Raw genomic sequence first — 20,389 nt, forward strand, 5'->3', positions numbered from 1 at the left:
AACCGAGTTTGAAAGGAGGAGATTATGCAGTTAAAGAAACAGTATTTTGCTTACTTATCAAGTAAATTTTTTTTTTTAAATTATGGTTCCATTCAAAAATGTCGTTTTCATGTATTTTATGTAATGTTCATTCATTTAATACTCGATAATTAGAACTATTCTTTGCATAATATGAGCGCATTAAGGTAGAATTGTTGGCGCGCTTTAGTTTTTTTTCCACAACTTCCACAGTTTTTATCTAAAATGTAAAATTTAAACTGTGATGTATAGTTGAATAACTGGTTTTTTTAATGTTATATGCAACGTTTTATTGACGATTTTAGTTTAGCTATAAAATTGATATACATCTACTTTTTCCATAAAAAGTGGTATTTCTTTGTTTCTAGCTCTTAAACCGTACATTTTTTTTACAAATAATGTTTAGGTGAATCATATTATATTTAATAACCTTTCATTACATGTAACACACATGTATATGTGACTCATAGTATAGCTATAATTTACATTTTACGAAATTCGGCAGTGATTATTTGTATGACGTCATAATTCGTGACTGGGGGACAATAAAGATGGTCTCCCGGCAGTTTTAGAATCCAGGTCATATTGCTAATAACATACTAGAAGCTTATGCGGATTATCCTGAAAATGACCAATTTGGATTTTTTTAACTTTTATGCATTTGTATGGGCAAATATCTACATTTTGATGCATAATTTCCACATATTTGGTCCAATTTTGATTTTATTGATATCAGTATATGGCCTGAGACGTCATCTTTAATGTTGTAGTACATTGCTTTATCGTCCGACTTTTGGTTTGGTTGTAAAACCCAAAAAATCGAATATTTTTTTACGTAATTTTTATTATTTTGTAAATATCTCTGAAACTGTTGCATATTTTGATACACTTTGTATAAATAAAATATAGTTTATTTAATTGGCTTTCATTTAATACCCCACATGTGTATGTGCTATGCATAGTTTGGGTGCAGTATGCAATATTCGCAACGAAGCGGGAGTCATATTGATGACGTCATTCCGCTGAAGTAGATGGCCGGCGCCGCCGTCTCCCGGCAGTTTTGGAGACCCAATGCCATACCCAACAACATACTAAAAGTTGGTAGCGGTTTCCGGCTCTGAACTATCTCTGCGATCGTTTCCCATAAGGCATGGCACTACTCATTGTTTCTAATAATGAGCACAAAGTCCTGAATTTCGTCGACTAGTATCATCAATTTTGCATTATTTCGACTTTTCTTGTAAGAGCGCTCTTAAAATAAGAATTATTCGAGGATTACACCTATAAAATATGCATTTAAGTATAAAGTTGTCTTATCTTTTTTTTATCGTCTCTAATTAATTTAATTAAAGGAATCTAATAAAAGTGTTTACTTAATATACATTTAGAGAAATAAAAGAAAAATATTTTCTCAATCAGTCAGCATCATTTGCCGTAAATCGCAATTGTATTGTCGTGTACATCTTGCCAATAGTGGGCTTATCAACTTATTGAAGTTATCAAATTGTTCGTGAAGCCACATTTAGTCTACATTGCTAGCTGGTTAAATAGGGCTTAACACAGGAAACAAGTGAAATATTTTCTTAAGAAAAGTTTGCTACAAAGGCTACAATAATATAATTTGTCTATTGAAATAAAGTGGTAAAAATTGGATTGATAAGTCAGATAAGTTTAAGTTTTATAAACGTTATACACTTTGGAAACATTTTTTTTAGAATGGCGAAAGCTAAAAACATACTGGCCTAGCAATTTAGATCAACAGTATCGTATAATTTTATTATATCATGGAAATATTTTTATAGCGGGAGAATCTACGAAGCGGTCCGCCTATAGGAGCACTGACTCCTGACAAGTTTGGCCGAGGAATGGGCAGAGGGCTAACTGCCACTGACAACCGCGGCAGACCACGGATGCCGTTCGTCCGACAGCCGTCACTGGGAAGGCAAGTTTTACCATTTTACTAGAGATTAGTGAATAAAATTACTGGCTACCCACATACGTCAGGTCGCAAGAATCGTCAATGTTCTACGTGACATTTATATTATTTTTAAAATAAAACTTGTACCACACACAAACTTTCATCCCATTTTTAACCCCTTAGGGCTTGATTTATTAAAAATCGCGTCTCATAGTTTTTATTTCTTGTATGCATTACAAATGTAACCCCCAGTTACCTATGCAAAATTCATTTTCGGCTTCGCCTCAAATTGTTACTCACTCCACTCGCCTTTTCTGACCTCTCTTAAACAACGGTTGCATAAAATACTATTTAATAACTGGTTAAGTATGTTTGCATTTTGACTACATTTCACAGCTCATCACTTTTATTTTAAATGTACAATATTTTTTTTAAAGAAAAAAAATGTTTCAGGGGAAACGCGTTCCATCAAAGAATACCAGGATATGTGACAGGTGCTGATGAAGATGCTCCACCTCTGCCTCGCTCTTGGAGCAACAGTAATGGAGGACCTTCCACTAACAGAACTGTTAGTGAACAATCTGAATGGACACCAAATAAAACTTTCCGAAGGTAAATTTATCTGTAATGTTTTAGTTTATCTATATTAGTTTAGTTTTAGTTTATCGAGTTTAAATATTGTGCACTTAAATTACATTTCCTTCCACCTCAGCGCGTCTGTCTCGTTAATTATGGTTAACCGAACTTTTGTAAATATTTTTACTCAACCCTTTTTATTTTAACTCATCCTTGCTATATATGTTAAGAATTATCAATTATGATGTTACTTAGTTACGAATAAAGATCTCATCTTCATCTTTATCTCAAATTACGTTTTTTTGTCAATTAGCAAGCGGCCAACTAATAACACGAATTGGAGGTCACCACAGACCCGTGAGGAAGGCGAGGAATGGCGTTTATCAGATCCTGGCAGGCCTCGCACCAATCAACAAGATAAGTGGGGTGAGCCATTTTTTTACAATCAAATGTTTTTTTTTTCGAGAATTGCCGATATTTTAGCGTATGTCTCGCGTTTATTGAACCACTACAAGAGCTTTTTATAGTATATTATAGTTATTGATTGATATGACTAACCTTTTTTGGTTAATTTGTAGAGCGAGATTGGGGTGACAGGCCTAATCAGGACAAGCCACCATTATGGAACCATAACCGGCGGACGTGGGGCGGGGACACACAAAACGAGGAAATTTTACCAGAATGGTAACTGATGCAACTGCTTTTTCTTTTATGCTGTTTTAATTTTTAATATTAGGATCCATTAATTTTCATTAGTTTCATCTAATGTTGAAAACAAAGTGTCATGTATTTAAGAACCACACGATTCGTCAAACGCGCTGCATAGGAAGGGAAAGCAGTTGACTGCTCGGTTCTTACGCAAGTTTTTGATTAGATTTAGGCTAAAATTTTCTAACAGACTTTAACATAAGTGGACACTGTATATGTGGATTAACAAGCCAAAACGTTAAATATGCGAGGGGTTCACAAAAGAACAGAAAGATATTTTTTATTTGAATACTATTTACGATCCTCACGTCATTTGTTATTGTTTTCATTAGTTCAAATGTTTTAATTGCATCAATGAAATTTTTAAGGGCAATGGACAACGCAGAGGCATGCGCAGGCACGTTCGATGCGTCGGGGGCTTTCCATGGCTATAGTAACGATGACACCAACTTGCCGAGGAACCAGGAAGCTTCGTATTGTAAGTACCCTGCCACACTATACATGCAGTTTATATATTCAACTAAAAGCTTGACCCCAGTGTGTTGTGTAACAATTGACACATCCGTCTACATAAAAAACATACGATATGTTTAAAAAAAATTCAAATTACATTGCAGAATAACTAAAATTCTTAAATAAAAATAATTTCACAATATGATTACCCCCTATACTTCACGTTAGTCTTTGTAAATTTGATTAGATTTGAAGTCAAGTTTTTTTTTTTTAATTTAAGCTTTCAAATTGTTATTTTTACTCAGCAGTAGTGTTTGACTGCATTGTAGTTACTAATAGATTGTATTTGTTTTAGCTCTAACGAGATCACACACTCACGGCAGTTTTGCTAGGTTAAAATCTGTAGAAGACGGTTCTGAGGAATGGTGGGCTTCGGCAAAAGCAAAAAAACTGTCCCCGAAAAAGTTTGATGCCAGCGAAATCAAATTCAAAAAGGTATAATAATAGAACAGATTAAAGTGTAAAATAACTTTGAATTAAACAGCTGCAGTAGATGTCACTGTAGGGTCCGTATCGTAAAATGGTGTGAGAAGGTATTGAGGGGGCAGAAGGGACGCGAATATTATCTGTTACTATTTTGATTTACTGGCTCAGGTTGCTCTAAGCGTAATTTTGTTTCTTTCTTTCTTTGTTTTTCTGTGGCAGCACTGAGTAGCCAATTAGTAACGTAAAAAAACTGGAATCTCAAGTAAGGTGTGTAAGATATTGGGCCGGGAGCAGAATCAGGGTGACGGATACTGATCATGCGGAAGAGGAGCGATAAGGATGAGCGTAGAGTAGGATGGACAGCCGATCAAGGCAAGCTAATCGCTCGACTCGCCATGTCTAGACAGACAGAGCTGCTCCGCGCAGCAATATCTTTTACTTTCAATAATGTTCGATATATTAATATCATAATTAACTATGACGCCTTTACACATAAATCGGATCAAAATAAATAGGTACATAAAAAAGTAAATTGGTTTAATTTTCAGCAAGTAAGTGTTACAGCCACAGAAGATAGTGGCAACACCAGTTCAAGCTCAAAACAAAGCAGCACTAGTAAAGAAGAAAGTAACATGGCTCAAGATGCGCAGGATAACCAAGTGACCTCCCCAGATTCGTCTGATAGTGGCCAGACCGAAAATAATTATACTAAAAGTAATGCCTACAGGCCCAAGTTTTCAGAAAACAAAACTTTTGATGCACTAATGAGATCAGATATAAACATGGACGAAGCGAGTGACGAGAGGGGGAACTTCCAGTCAGTGACTATCAAACCTAATAATAGTTTGCGTCAGAAACATCAAAATATTGTGGCATCAGTAGCAGATAACCCAACTCAGCAAGTTCGGAAAGCGGGTATACTCCCAGGAATGCAAGACGTAACAGCCGGTCAAATGCCTGATAAGTATGTGTCATTTATTTTATAGGTACTGCTTAGTAGATAGTACAGTTCCACATAGCGTGCTTTAACATAACGTCCTTTTGACAATGTTAATTTCTATAATGTATTAAATGGTATATTTTATGACTTAATTATTGATCTTTCTATAGGTATGCACAGTAGCGTGCCTAGGGTTTCGAAGTAAGGCAAGCCGATAGATATGTTTTCGTAATAAATGTCCAATCACTCTTTGAATTCAAATGAATTTGCTAGCGTATCGCGGCGAGCTATCATATAGCGCACAGGGCATACTAGGTACTACTGTAACTACTAGATAGAATTTTACAAACATATCAGAGGGTCTACCGCGAACAGTGAAGTTTGTAAATTGCACGCTTCGTTTTCTGTCACTCTAATTACGTCTTAATTGGAGTAAACCAACAATCCTTGTGTCTTGTAAACGACCGTACAACATTTTCTCTTAATGCGACTGACTTATCTGTCGGGTGTTGGAAATGATATCCCGTTTTTCTACAAAGTTTAACGATTTTACCTTGTCTTCGTTGAGTAATACGTGGACATCTCGTACCGTCACAAGGAACAACTTCATCCATTGTTAACACTTATAAACGTCACAACAAACAAACAAATCCACGTTCAAATTCACTTAAAGAAATTGAGCTTTCGTTACTTTTGACTCGACTAAATAATAATACACTTGAAGTAAACGCGTGCCCGTGCGAACTTATACAGCTAACTTCACACTAAAAGCCAGGCTTTAAATCGCCTTATAAAATTCCTATACATACCAACAAATAGTTATCGTTCTATGGGGTTTCTAGGCTTAGAGGGCCAAGAGCGGGACGAAAAAGCAAGCCCGATGCAAGCCGACGAGTGCGAGCAGGATAGCTAGAACATCCTACGCCTGATTTCTTTCGCGTGGACGAGGCGCCACCACGGCAAAAATTTGCGCAACACGCTGGCGCCGCGGTCTGCGTGCGTTGACTTGAATTTAATAATACGGGTTCATTAGGCGCGCGGTTTAAAAATAATCTATATTGATTATTGATCTTATCACCACGTAATTTCGGTAAGGCAACTAAGGCAAGCCCGGCTTTTGGGCTTGTATGGAAGTACCGCCACTGGGTATGCATGTATTTTAACATTAAAGCGGTTATGACACTGGCGCCGCAACCAAATACCGCGCATGGATCATGAACATTTAAAGGATACATGTTTCAAATTTCAAGGTTCTATATTTTTCAGGTTTAGGCTGTGTATTTTTTGTCAGTCAGTATCAATATAACGCGGCTGTTTTATATATTTATTCAGATTTATCATTAGGTCAGTCAATAATGTGTACAACTTGTTTTAGGGAACACTCAAAATTTGCCGGAAAATCGCCCGAGGATGCTCTTGTTGATGATATTTTTGAAATTACATTGGACGATAAAGATCTTCTTACTAAACTGAATGTATTGAATACGGGAATGTCAGGCAAGGTTTCTATGGGCAACTCGGCGACTCCAGTGTCTAACCCCGCTATGCAAAACCGAGCCGTAAGTCCCAGCCCTCAAAACCAAGGCAGTGTGTTGCATAAACCTAACCTATCTATGGCAGGAATGCCCGGGATGCATTCAAATACAATGCACTCATTAGGAATGCAGAGTTCTGCAACTAAAGCACCAGGCTTGCAGTCTCCGGGAATGCACCCACACGGGCTGATGACTTCCACCGTGCACCCTGGAATCCAGTCCCACAGTTTACCATCTCCTGGTGCGCAGCCATCTGGAATACCGTCGCCGTCCATACAAAACTCAGGTTTACAAACACTAGGACTGCAGACTTCTGGGCAAAAGAATGCGGGCATGCAGTCACCGGGAATGCAGAATTCCACCTTACAGACACTTGGATTGCAAACGTCAGGCCCGAAGAACCCTGGAATGCCTTCGCCTGGAATGCAGACTCAAGGACTTCAGACACCCGGTATGCCATCACACGCAATGCAATTGCCTGGCATGCAAGCTCCAGGCATGCAGGGTATTAGTATGCAGTCATTAGGAATGCAGTCAACTTTGCAGCCTGGTGGTCTACAGAACACGGGCAATCAAACATCTTCAATGCATAACATAGGAATTTCAAATACAGCACTTAATTCTGCAATGAGACTACAGGGTCCCAGACTGTTAGAGCAAGGGCCAGCAAATAATTCTATGGGTATCCCTCATCAACGTATGTCACCACCGCCCTTACTTCTTAACCCTACCATGGCCAACTCTGCCATGAGTGCTACCGGTATGCACCAAGGTTCTACAGGGTTGGCAAGGTTTCAAAATTCGTCTGCTATTCAAGGGATGCCGAATACTAGTAGTTCTCTCTTTGGACTTGGACAAAATCCTAATAATGCCCAGGTAATAAATGAATAAAAAACTTATTACCAACATATTCAATAATTCTTCAAAAATTTGCATTATATATATATTTAAATTGGATTGCAGATGCCACCATCTTCTGATATACAAATGCCAAACCACGCGCAAAATAACATGTTCCCTATTCATGGACTAGCACATTCAGGGTCTCAGGCGCCATTTAATTCTTTATATGGCAATATGAATATGATGCGGCAGTCACCTCCACACAATACACCGAATTCCCAGAGTTTAGCTGATCATTGGTATTATGAAGATCCTAAGGTAATGATATCAAACATGCTACATAATTATTTTGGAACGGGTATATTTTTGCTTTGTGAAGACAATGAGTGGTAAGTGGAATACGATAGCATCAGTCTCCATACCATTCGTTCTGTGAATTTCTATTTTGAAAGGTTACTACGATATATCTTTAACAATTATATTTTCTTGCAGAAAACTGTACAAGGTCCTTTTTCTTCCAAAGACATGTACAACTGGTACAGAGCAGGATTCTTTACCCCTAGTTTGATGGTGAGACGCGCATGTGACACCCATATGCGTCCCTTAGGTTCTTATGGGTCTGTGGTGCCTTTTGGCCCGGTGGTACGTATGGAATTCCTATTCATTTGTATTTTTTATGTGGGTGAATCAACTTGATAGTGTCACTCCTTGCCAACAAGTACATATTACTTTCTTCAAAATAACTTAAACCCTGGTTTTATGGTATTTAAATTTACCTAACCAGCATTTTTGAGAAAGTTGTAAGCATTAGAAAAAGGTTAATCTTAACGTATCTTTTTATTGAAAAGCGCTTTGAATAAATAGTAAATATTACTTATGAATCCAAAATAATGTAAATGATCATGTATGCTATAACTTGTAATTAATACTTATTTGCTATGGCTTATTTATCAAAACTGTTTAATAAAATGCCACGTCACTATTGTTTATTCTTTTTCTAACGCTAAAAACGAAGTATAGTAGAAAGGGGTAATATTAAACATTTCTTCACACAAACTACTACCTTTGTCCCTAGGACAATGGCACAAAATAGCAAACACAAAAGTTTATCCATCCAATTACAATTTCATATTTAATTGTTTATGTCCCACTAAATTAGCCATAAAAACAAATCTGTTGCACGTATCATAATAAAAATAACGTAGGTACTGTGCGACTCAAAGGAGATTATCTTATCAGTTATACAGGGTGGAAAGATAAGTCGGGCCCTGTAGGGAAACTACCTTAAATCCTTAAGCTGGCTCATTTTACATAAAGGAGACATTCCTTTATTTTTAAAAATAAACAAAACTGCATTCAAAGAATTTTTATTTTTTTCGTAAATTTTGCTTGTCTAAATAAATCTTGAGTATTAAATATCACATTTTATGGATATTTTGTACGACAGACGAGTGTAAGACCTAATGTTTCTTGGAGAAATGTTATCATTAACATTAACTGTATCGACTAGTACAATAAAATTGCGAGTTTTTATTTTTTTGAATTTTTATTCGGTTCAGTCCCGGGCGAGGCAAGCGAGTTTTAGAAAATCTTTGAATGCAGTTTTGTGTCTTTTTAAAAATAAAGGAATGTCTCCTTTAAGTAAAATGAGCCAGCTTAAGGATTTAAGGTAGTTTCCCTCCAGGGCCCGACTTATCTTTCCACACTGTATACTATAATAATGTTCCTTCTAGGTGTTTAGTATGGCAAAGAAATGGCTATATGCACAGAGGGTAAAATACCCAAATTTTGTCTCCGAGAAAATTTGTCCTGCCGTCCTATTTCAGACTTTTTGTTTCGTCATTTTATAGGATATGGCTTCTTTCTCAATGAGCAGTGGCTTCGGAATGCGCAACCAGGGCCCACACGATTCTATGATGAACTCTCAGCCCGCTCTAGGATTAGATGTAAGTATTCAATAGTATTCGGAATAGTACATTATTTTATAATTCCGAACAGTATTGTATTTGTAGGTATAAAGTGTTCCAGAGCCAATAAGTCTCGATCCACATGATCTTACTATGTAATTATCCGATTTAGTTTCATTAGTTTTGATTTTATAAATAATTGGTACACTGTTTGTTGAATATGAAGGCAGTAGGCAAATACTAACTGTATAAAGTAAAAAGGTTATCGTTTATCGTACCATAGTCAGTACCGACATATGCAAGTCGCGATATGCAGACCAAACTGAAACTTCAAATAAACGTTATATCTCGGCCGTAGTTAATTCATCTGACATCATCGACGTCTGTCGATAAAAGGTTGCCATCTTGGCTGGGCCCATTGTTGTTTGGGCCCTTCTCATTTCATTCAAATATTTAATCCAATTCTCATTAGTCTCTTGTTTTACTGCAAATATATTTAGGACATCAAAGATTCAGGACAAACAAGAAAATAATGACAAAAGACTATAAACTATGAATATAAAGTTCCAAGAAACAAAATATAATTTTATTAACACATTCACTGCCAAGAACACGTGTGTGTGTTCATTTTGTACTGGAAACGGGGCGCCTGGCACCAAAATCACAGCTGGCACTTAATGCCTAACAGTTTTTTTAACGGGAACTCATGCCCCAATGACCTTCGATCTGAATCCCTTATTATACAGGGTGATTCAGGAGACGTGAGCAGGACTAACACTGCGCATTTCGTTAATTATAAGCAACTGTTTCGTATCAGTATTAGTGAGGTTAACGTTAATTTTCTAGCCGTGTTGAAAAAAAAAGTTATTAATTTATTTACGACATGCATGGTCACCCTAAAGTTAGAATACTAAACTACCGATATTCTGTGTCAAATTGAATGTCATCACTGTCTGGTTACTTTTGAAAACTCGTATCTCACTCAAGTTTGACAGTTTATTTTCTTCGTAACCAAAATGCTGTCATTACGGTTAAAGAGGTTTTATGTTTATTAATTAGGTCTTATAGGGTGACCATGATTGTAGAGAATTAAATTTGCCCTCACCAAAAAGTTTAAAAAGTAGGAAAAAGTGTGGTTGTTTCACCTAAATAAGACGGTGATCGATCAATTATCAGTTACTGAGTGTGCAGGATTATTCCTGCTCACGTCTCATGAATCAACCTGTATTTGGCATCAAAGTTGAACAATTAACACGAAAGTTATGGCCAAAAAACTGCTTTTCTGGCCATAACTTTCGTGTTATTGCCGTCTGTCTTATAATTCTATTTGTAGGAAAAATGGCAGTTTTATTATTTTATTGTTATTATTTGTTTATCGAGACAATTATATTACCTTCATTCATACTCACTGTTCCGTGTAGGGACAAGAGATAGTGGCACGCTTAACAGCTGTAAATGCCTTGATTTTAGGTTATATCAAACGTGAATGTGGGAGATAACTCGATGGATAATCTTCAATTTGGCACTGTCAGTCTAGTTAGGAACCAACCTTTTGGCCAACAGCAAATGGTAAATTATATTGCTTGTAGGTGTACTGTACTGTCAGTAAATGTTGGTAAAACCGATTCTAGAAAGCTTTCTATTATGAACGCATTTAAGTGGTTTTAGTTGCGAATTGTATTTTTTTATTTTTATAGAAATAATAGGTATAGAAATAGTTAACAATTAATACGTTGATGACATGTTCGCGACCACAATCGGGTATTTGACATTTTTTTATGAACGGTATCAATCGATCGGTTTGTTTTGAGGATATAATGTCTGTATGGGACCCATTGTCTTAAAGCAATACAAAGTTACAAATCTATTTAACTAGATTTAGTTATACAATTCAGCATGTGTCAACAACCCTATTGTGCATGGCACGTTTTAGTGTACCTAGTCAATAAGGACAACGAATGATTCTTACAGGTGGATTCATTGTGGGGGCAAACCTCGTCGTCTCCGGATCTCATGTGGATGCAACAGACAATGAATGCTCGAAGCGACATGCGAGTTAATCTGCCTATGTTTTTTTGGGACCAGCAGGTATGGCCACAACTTAACTATTCGAAATATAGTATTACTACGATAGAATAGAAATCACTTATACTAGAACATTACCAAGCAAATAAAAAATAATGAATTCACTTACACTTCTCTTCCGAACGTTTTTGAATAAGAGGTCCAACAGAGCGGCAATTATGAACATAAAAATTAAAAAAAAATTATACGTTTTATTCAGTGTCAAGATCAACAAAAAACAATGTAGCCAAGAGGTTTATTTGTAGATATGTTCATATTTCATATGAATTTATACGTCGTTTTCATACACTTGTCTTCAGGTAACCACATAAACTCATTAACTACAGAAAAAAAGCTTACATTACTGATTTGACTAAAACCTGCGTATTCTTAATTATACCCAATTAAAAAAAACATATCTTATTCAATTTGTACCTAACAGCCAAAAAAAAGTATCTAAAGAATCGAGCGTTGGTAACACTCAAAACGCTTGCTATACATTAATGTCACACCTCATTTATACACATGTATAAACTAAAACGAATTCATAAAATCCAATAAAAATTATAATGCGTTAATTTTATCGTCATCCGCCGATACTCACTCAGCACCGCAATGTCCTGAGCTGTCCAGTCGTCTTAGCCTACGACGCCATATTGCATCGCACTCTAACATACCTGTGTATTTGACTGGATAAATAACCTAGTAGCCTAGCGTTGCTGCTCAAAACTAGACTAACTTCTGCTGTTCCGATTGTTTCTTGTGGTATAATTTATAAAATAATGCCACCATAAGATTGTTAGGTATTTGGGGCGACTCACATTTGACCAAAACGCATGTCTTTATCGCGTTGCCTTACCGTGGGATCAAAATTGTGTAACAAATTTCTACAATGATGTGCAAAAATGGAATGAATAGACTGATAGCATTTAGTGCACGGCGTCCTCCCCTCCCTGATTGGAGGTGCGGCGAGTGCGATAACGTTGAAAAATTACTATATATTTTGCTTTAACATCTATTTTTTTTTCCTTTCATAATGTATTGTAATAGTTTTTATTCTCAAACTTGCAATGAAATGTTGACATGACTTACTTCAAGTTAGGTCCGAAATACTATTTATCGGGTGCGATGAGTGAAGATGATATGTAAAGGAATTTCATGTAACCTTACTCACCTAGGCCTGTAAAGCAACTTTCTTTTATACTATCATCGTATAGGTATTCAACTATCAAAAAAACCTATAAGCTATGTTTTTGGTTCGTTATGACATTCTGCCATTAAGCTTATTTTTTCTTTTTTTGTGTTTTTTTTATATTATTACTTAGAGATATTAAAGAGGAGCGAGATATTTTTGAGCTACGACGTACGATTCAAGAGATACGCCCCTATCAAGATTTCTGCATGACTAAATAACTTTTCCTGGTGAAAAAAAAAGTTATCTCCTGCCTGCGGCGCCCTTTACACTGTTTTATAGGGCGCCTAATATATAGCGTAATAGCTGATTACAAAAATGTCTTAAAAAGATGACTGATTTCGCTTCACTTCCCTATGTACGAGTAAGAAGAAAACAGTTATTGTAACTCCCGAGTTATTTACTATAATTATTTTACCAATTACATAGATAGTTTCTTTGAAATAAAAGCTTATCTTTGAATAATAATAAAAAAAATATGTTTTACCATGTACTGGTACTTTCTTTTACTGGCAATTATTATTGTTTGAGCGCAACGTCAAATTTAGTCTAAAATCAGAATTTCTTGTAAATACTTGACATGTGAGCGTTGGTGTTCTAAGGACGCTCCTATCTTAGAGGATGACCGGTAGGAGACATTATTACAGGCACTAGGTAGTTAACGTCCGTAAGAGTCAACTCTCACTGGCGTAAATTTTAATACATGTCACTCAAGCTAGTGATATCACGTTCTATGTATATTTATGTCACCACACACCTTTTTTTTACATAAGGCAACATCAAAAAATTTCTTGTAATATTTAGGTGGTAAGAGCCACAAAATTATCAAATAAAACGGTTATAAAAAATAACTTTATGAGTTATACTGATACTTATTTGTTTGAAAGTACTTATTTTACATTATTACTTTTAATTATGATCTTAAATGATTTTATACAGTCTGTGCTTAAAGATATTTGCGTAGAGGCCGAGAAACGTTCATATTTCTCTCGCCTTATCTACAAACCAAATAATACTATGGAATGGAATTAATTGATTCTTTGAACACTCTTTAAAATACAGGCTGAGCAATAAAAAAACTGTCAATAGAAATATTAAAATCGGCCTTATGACCCCTAAGACCTTAAAAGTTTCAGATTTCCCCTTACCTAGCTTACATTTTAGTTGCTCATTCTGTATGCAGTACTCGTACAGAATTTTTCCGTATTTTTGTACTTGTACAAGCTTGTTAGAATGGTAAAATCGTGTTAGTTTTATGATGCACTATGATTCGTTGGTTCACGTCGAAAAAATAGCTAAATAACCCATATGGTTTTCAGGCTTGAAAATTATCGAAAACGGAATAAGGATTGAAGATAATATAATGTGATGCCACAAGACTGTTCATACCCAGATATTCACGTAGAACTTGAATTGATGCTCCAGCTCTACAAAGAAATAATTGACACCGAAGGTTCGGTTAAAATCAATTATTAACGTGAAAACAAGAGTTAAAGAACAAACAATAACCATTACTGTATAAATCCACAGAAAGCCGTTACCAATTACCGTTAACATTGGAATTGCACATAAACGGCAGCCGAAGAAATAAAAGGGCTCTTGTCCCTTCTTAATTTGACCTACAAAATGTTATTTGAATTCAATGTTGAAATGCATCAGACCGTTGTTATAAAATATGTGTCATTATGTAAACAAATGGCAGACTTGTGTATTTCTAAACTGCTCGTAAGGATGTTTCTCATGGTTTTACAATGTCTGTAAGTCATGATAACTTGAGCAATTCTTTTTATTTCGTACGAATATGTAGAGTTCTCTACTTCTGAAGTAAAATATTCTTTGCGATAGATTTGCGACTGGTGTGTTTCCGTCTTGGTTTGAAACAACTCGTTACCTTGTATTTACATTTAAACATACGTTCAAATTCGTTAGATATGTAGCAACATCATTAAATGATTTTGCAATAGGCTCTATGATTTGCGCTATTGAAATAATTTCACGACAGACTAAGTTGACGGTATACATTTATGATATTTTGTTACATAAATATGTTTTTCGTGGAACCAACTGCAATCTATTTAAAAACGTAGTCGTTTTCCTTAAAATGCTTTGACAATGATGAACATTGTTGACATTAAACAAAATATATATCATCGGCTCTTTCAGTGTTTTTGTTGTATTTTTATAAATCTTAAGAATACAAACACAATACCATTGTTACGATAAGTCTATTTCGGTTAACCCATACGTTCCAGAAATAGATTTACACATTATACTAGTCATATGCCTTATGGGAATATAGTTCAGAGCCGGAAACCGCTACCAACTTTTAGTATGTTGTTGGGCATGGCATTGGGTCTCCAAAACTGCCGGGAGACGGCGGCGCTGGCCATCTACTTCAGCGGAATGACGTCATCAAAATGACTCCCGCTTCGTTGCGAATATTGCATACTGCACCCAAATTATGCATAGCACATACACGTGTGGGGTATTAAATGAAAGCCAATTAAATATACTATATTTTGTTTATACAAAGTGTATCAAAATATGCAACAGTTTAAGAGAAATTTACAAAATAATAAAAATCACGTAAAAAAATATTCGATTATTTGGGTTTTACAACCAAACCAAAAGTCGGACGATAAAGCAATGTACTACAACATTAAAGATGACTTCTCAAGCCATACACTGATATCAATAAAATCAAAATTGGACCAAATATGTGGAAATTATGCATCAAAATGTAGATATTCGCCCATACAAAGGCACAAAAGTTAAAAAAATCAAAATTGGTCATTTTCAGGATAATCCGCATAAGCTTCTAGTATGTTATTAGCAATATGACCTGGAGTCTAAAACTGCCGGGAGACCATTGCTGTTGTTCCTCAGTTACAAATAATGACGTCATATAAATAATCACTGCCGAATTTCGTAAAATGTAAATTATAGCTATACCACGAGTCTCACATACACGTGAGTTACATGTAACGAAAGGTTATTAAATGTATTATGATTCACCTAAACATTGTTTGTAAAAAAAATGTACTGTTTCAGAGCTAGAAACAACGAAATACCACTTTTTATGGAAAAAGTAGATATGTATCAATTTTATAGCTAAACTAAAACCGTCAAAAAAATTTTGCGTACAACATTTGAAAAACTTGTTATTCAACTATATATCACAATTTAAATTTTACATTTCCGACAAAAACTGTGGAAGTTGTGGAAAAAAAACTAAAGCGCCCCAACAATTCTACCTTAATGCGCTCATATTATGCAAATAATAGTTCTATTTATCGAGTATTAAATGAATGAACATTACATAAAATACATGAAAACGACATTTTCAAATGGAACCTTAATTAAAAAAATAATAATTTAGTTGATAAGTAAGCAAAATACTGTTTCTTTAAGTACCTAATCTCCTCCTTTCAAAGTCGGTTAAAATGTGGCTTTTGTGACCTGGGCTACAAAGACAAATAAATTGACACCTCACTTATCAAAATCAGTTCAGTTGTTTCATGTAAAAAATACATAATTACATACGTAGATAGCAGTTCCTGCTGTAGTTGCGGTAAATATTAATATGAAATGGACTCTTATTGTCATGGCCTAACGCTACATTATTAGAGAAATGTAAAGTTACATGCCAGTAAGTAGATACATGCCTAATACAAAATGCCTTATCGAGGTAAATGCCCTATCAGTTCACTTAATGCGATACATAATTATATATTTAAGCCTCGATTAGCCTTGTACATACATACATCACTGGCTCAGTGACCCAAAGCAAAGAGGATCTTGGTCTCTGGCACAAAAGAGCGTCACTCTGCCCTATTCTGCGCCACTTCGCGCCAGTTGGGTATTCTTATAAAAGTGGAATCTTGAGTGGTGCAAGGGTTTCAAGGCTGAGCTGAGAAGGCTGGCAGAATTTTCCCTCTAATCCTCCGAAATACAGGTCACCCCTCTGATCATTCGAAGCCTCCATAAGGCATCTTGCTAACTCATCGAGGCGACGCCCGCTAGGCCTGCTAACATCTACGGCCTGAGAGTTTCAACGTTAGATGCCAAGCCACGCCAGGCCATAATAGTAAAGGTCTAATTATTGAATTTTTATTTTTTGTCCGACTACGGCAGAATTTGCTATCTATGCGTGCATGTGTAGGTACCGTTTGTATGAAACTACTGAACTGATTTTGATAAATGAGGTGTCAATTTATTTGTCTTTGTAGCCGAGGTCACAAAAGCTACATTTTAACCGACTTTGAAAGGAGGAGATTAGGTACTTAAAGAAACAGTATTTTGCTTACTTATGAAGTAAATTATTATTTTTTTAATTATGGTTCCATTCGAAAATGTCGTTTTCATGTATTTTATGTAATGTTCATTCATTTAATACTCGATAAATAGAACTATTCTTTGCATAATATGAGCGCATTAAGGTAGAATTGTTGGGGCGCTTTAGTTTTTTTTCCACAACTTCCACAGTTTTTGTCGGAAATGTAAAATTTAAATTGTGATATATAGTTGAATAATAAGTTTTTCAAATGTTGTACGCAAAATTTTTTTGACGGTTTTAGTTTAGCTATAAAATTGATACATATCTACTTTTTCCATAAAAAGTGGTATTTCGTTGTTTCTAGCTCTGAAACCGTACATTTTTTTTACAAACAATGTTTAGGTGAATCATAATACATTTAATAATCTTTCGTTACATGTAACTCACGTGTATGTGAGACTCGTGGTATAGCTATAATTTACATTTTACGAAATTCGGCAGTGATTATTTATATGACGTCATTATTTGTATGTAACTGAGGAACAACAGCGATGGTCTCCCGGCAGTTTTAGACTCCAGGTCATATTGGCAATAACATACTAGAAGCTTATGCGGATTATCCTGAAAATTACCAATTTTGATTTTTTTAACTTTTATGCATTTGTATGGGCGAATATCTACATTTTGATGCATAATTTCCACATATTTGGTCCAATTTTGATTTTATTGATATCAGTGTATGGCTTGAGAAGTCATCTTTAATGTTGTAGTACATTGCTTTATCGTCCGACTTTTGATTTGGTTGTAAAACCCAAATAATTGAATATTTTTTTACGTAATTTTTATTATTTTGTAAATTTCTCTTAAACTGTTGCATATTTTGATACACTTTGTATAAATAAAATATAGTTTATTTAATTGGCTTTCATTTAATACCCCACACGTGTATGTGCTATGCATAATTTGGGTGCAGTATGCAATATTCGCAACGAAGCGGGAGTCATTTTGACGACGTCAATCCGCTGAAGTAGATGGCCGGCGCCGCCGTCTCCCGGCAGTTTTGGAGACCCAATACCATGCCTAACAACATACTAAAAGTTGGTAGCGGTTTCCGGCTCTGAACTATCTCTGCGACCGTTTCCCATAAGGCATGGCACTATACTGACTTCACGTAGTCATAGTGTTGATTTTACCTGGTTTATAGCTTTATGATAATTATGATGTTTATGGAAGTATAATATTATCGTGTTCTATTGTTTAATAATCTGTTATGGTTTATGGCTATGACGTAAAAATTCACAATAACGCCGGTCGTGATAAGTTTACGTTGGATTGTCTTACTGCTCAATGCTATTAGGTGAAAAAAATTAAGAGTACTAAATATCTTATTTAAGGCCACTGGAGGCAGCTAGAGTAACTAGCTAAGCTAACTTAGCATGGCATTTGCGATGACAAAGTGTGGCAATGTCGTCATTAATGTTAAATATCTATGATGAAAATATGATGTATATCCCACGTCCTCACTTAGTCCTGCTGAAGTCGGTTCAAGGTTAGCTTAGGCGGACTCTATTACACTAATGAATATATGTTTGCATCAAAACTAAAGCAGGCTACCTAACTGCATCCACTTTATTTAAATTTATTATATTAGATCTGAAAACAACTATTACAAAATTATTATGAAAACTAGTTTCTCACATATTGACATATCGGACACGCACCAAGGCAAGGTGGTGTGTTGCGTACAATAATTGTGAATGTAATTTAGGTACATACAATAATTACTGTTAATATATGTGGACCAAGTTGATTGTTTTTGTAGATTAAGTTACGTTATTTAGAAATAAACTGGGTGTTATCCTTGCTAGTCTCATTTATTTTAATATCGTGATGAAAATGTTTGCATGGTTTTTGGGTTATACGAATAACTGCGCATTATTTTATGTTTGACATGAATATAGCTGGATTAAACTACGTCAGAATTGTTATAAAACCGATAGTCTGTACACAGGATCTATCATTTAGGAGCGGGGATATTGTAGGCAGGTAAACCCCCTCCGTTTGATTATGCAAGGAATACTTCTGAAGGACTTATGAGCAGCAGAAGTTAGCAAAGTTTAATACAAGATGTTTTTTATTCCTAGTAGATTGACATATTTGTCACAAAATGCGCCCGCGAGTCCTGTTTTAAAATGTTTCCTCCTGAGGGTCCTCAGGAGAGAGAGGAGAGAGTAAAAACAGTGGCCAGTAACAAATTCGATTAGTGTCGTTCTTGGGAAAGTCGCTCAAATAATTCCTAAGCGGAGATTTAGATGTAGACGTTAGACGTAGGGATGATAGCTTGAAGGAGTCGTATTTTCAGAAAAAACATATTATTCACATCCAAAATAATAATCAATAATAATATAGGTAGATGAATTAATAACAACAATGATGACGCCTTTCTATATATCTGTAGTCGTTCCCATAGTTACGTCTTACGGGTCACTCTTTAAAATCGAACGTTATAAGGGACTTTTATTAACATTATCCTTTTATGTTGCTCATGTTACATATTAACATGGAACAGGAGTGAAAAAAGCAATCAACTATCAACTAACTATCCTCTTCATGTCCTCTGTACTAAGAATTACCTACATAGATTTATTTATGTCAACTCGGAACTTAACATTAATTTCAATATTAAATATAACTCCATGTGCGCGTCTTCTCTTGTTGTAAATCTTTGTATCGAAAACAGTTTGGAAGTAGAAGTTGTAAGTACCTTTTAAATTACTTTACAATCAACTTATTGTATGGTAAACAAAATGTTGAAGAAAAGTAAATGGTTATCCAAATACTATTTAGTTCAATCATCAATTAATCATTTTAGCTTACTTCGATTATGTACAGTACAGTACGAAGGGTGTTAGAATGTCCTATGGGTTCGGAGGAACACGTACGTAGGCGCTACAAAACGCCTATGGTATTGACTTGACAGTCAAAGATTTTCTTTAAATGAAATCTAAGGGATTTTCTAACACTTCCATGTACGAGTAGATACCTCACATATATTTCTTTTGAAATTCATCAATAAAATAGAACCATTGAGTTACAGTGCAGGTAATATCTCGACATTTTCAGACTTCGGTAACGTCTAATTCCATGCTACCCGAGGAAATTGTAAAAGAAATGAAAACGGAAGACCAAATTTTAGCCCAGTTAAGAGCATCTCAAAGCGCGGGCAATGCAATGCCCAACATGCCGTACTTGAGCGAACAAAGCAACGCTCCCGTAGCGACTCCAGCCAAGCCGGAAGACGATCCCGCAGTGATGAGCGCGACGCCTAATCTGGAGGAGTTGCACAAATTAATGCAAAAAGATACATTAATGGCTAAGACGGATATCCCAGAAAAGAAACCGGATATCAAAGAAGAAGTCCAGGTAAACTAGTGTAACATTTAACCATTTGACTGCCACAGGCGGTCGTAGCG

At 35.6% G+C, this 20,389-nt stretch overlaps 1 protein-coding gene across 1 annotated transcript in view; it reads left to right on the plus strand.

The window, feature by feature from the left end:
• The first annotated feature begins 1,883 nt into the window (after nt 1-1,883).
• Nucleotides 1,884-20,389, plus strand: part of LOC134679381 (GRB10-interacting GYF protein 2-like) — a 35,039-nt gene continuing 16,533 nt past the window's right edge. The window contains exons 1-14 of the mRNA XM_063538278.1: nt 1,884-1,960; nt 2,390-2,548; nt 2,826-2,938; nt 3,091-3,196; nt 3,589-3,698; nt 4,029-4,168; nt 4,708-5,123; nt 6,475-7,510; nt 7,598-7,795; nt 7,970-8,119; nt 9,328-9,423; nt 10,855-10,953; nt 11,356-11,472; nt 20,040-20,339. Coding sequence (XP_063394348.1) covers nt 1,884-1,960; nt 2,390-2,548; nt 2,826-2,938; nt 3,091-3,196; nt 3,589-3,698; nt 4,029-4,168; nt 4,708-5,123; nt 6,475-7,510; nt 7,598-7,795; nt 7,970-8,119; nt 9,328-9,423; nt 10,855-10,953; nt 11,356-11,472; nt 20,040-20,339 — 3,117 coding nt within the window. The remainder of the gene's footprint in view (nt 1,961-2,389; nt 2,549-2,825; nt 2,939-3,090; nt 3,197-3,588; nt 3,699-4,028; nt 4,169-4,707; nt 5,124-6,474; nt 7,511-7,597; nt 7,796-7,969; nt 8,120-9,327; nt 9,424-10,854; nt 10,954-11,355; nt 11,473-20,039; nt 20,340-20,389) is intronic.

This window comes from Cydia fagiglandana, chromosome Z, assembly GCF_963556715.1.
Source record: "Cydia fagiglandana chromosome Z, ilCydFagi1.1, whole genome shotgun sequence".
Lineage (NCBI taxonomy): Eukaryota > Metazoa > Arthropoda > Insecta > Lepidoptera > Tortricidae > Cydia > Cydia fagiglandana.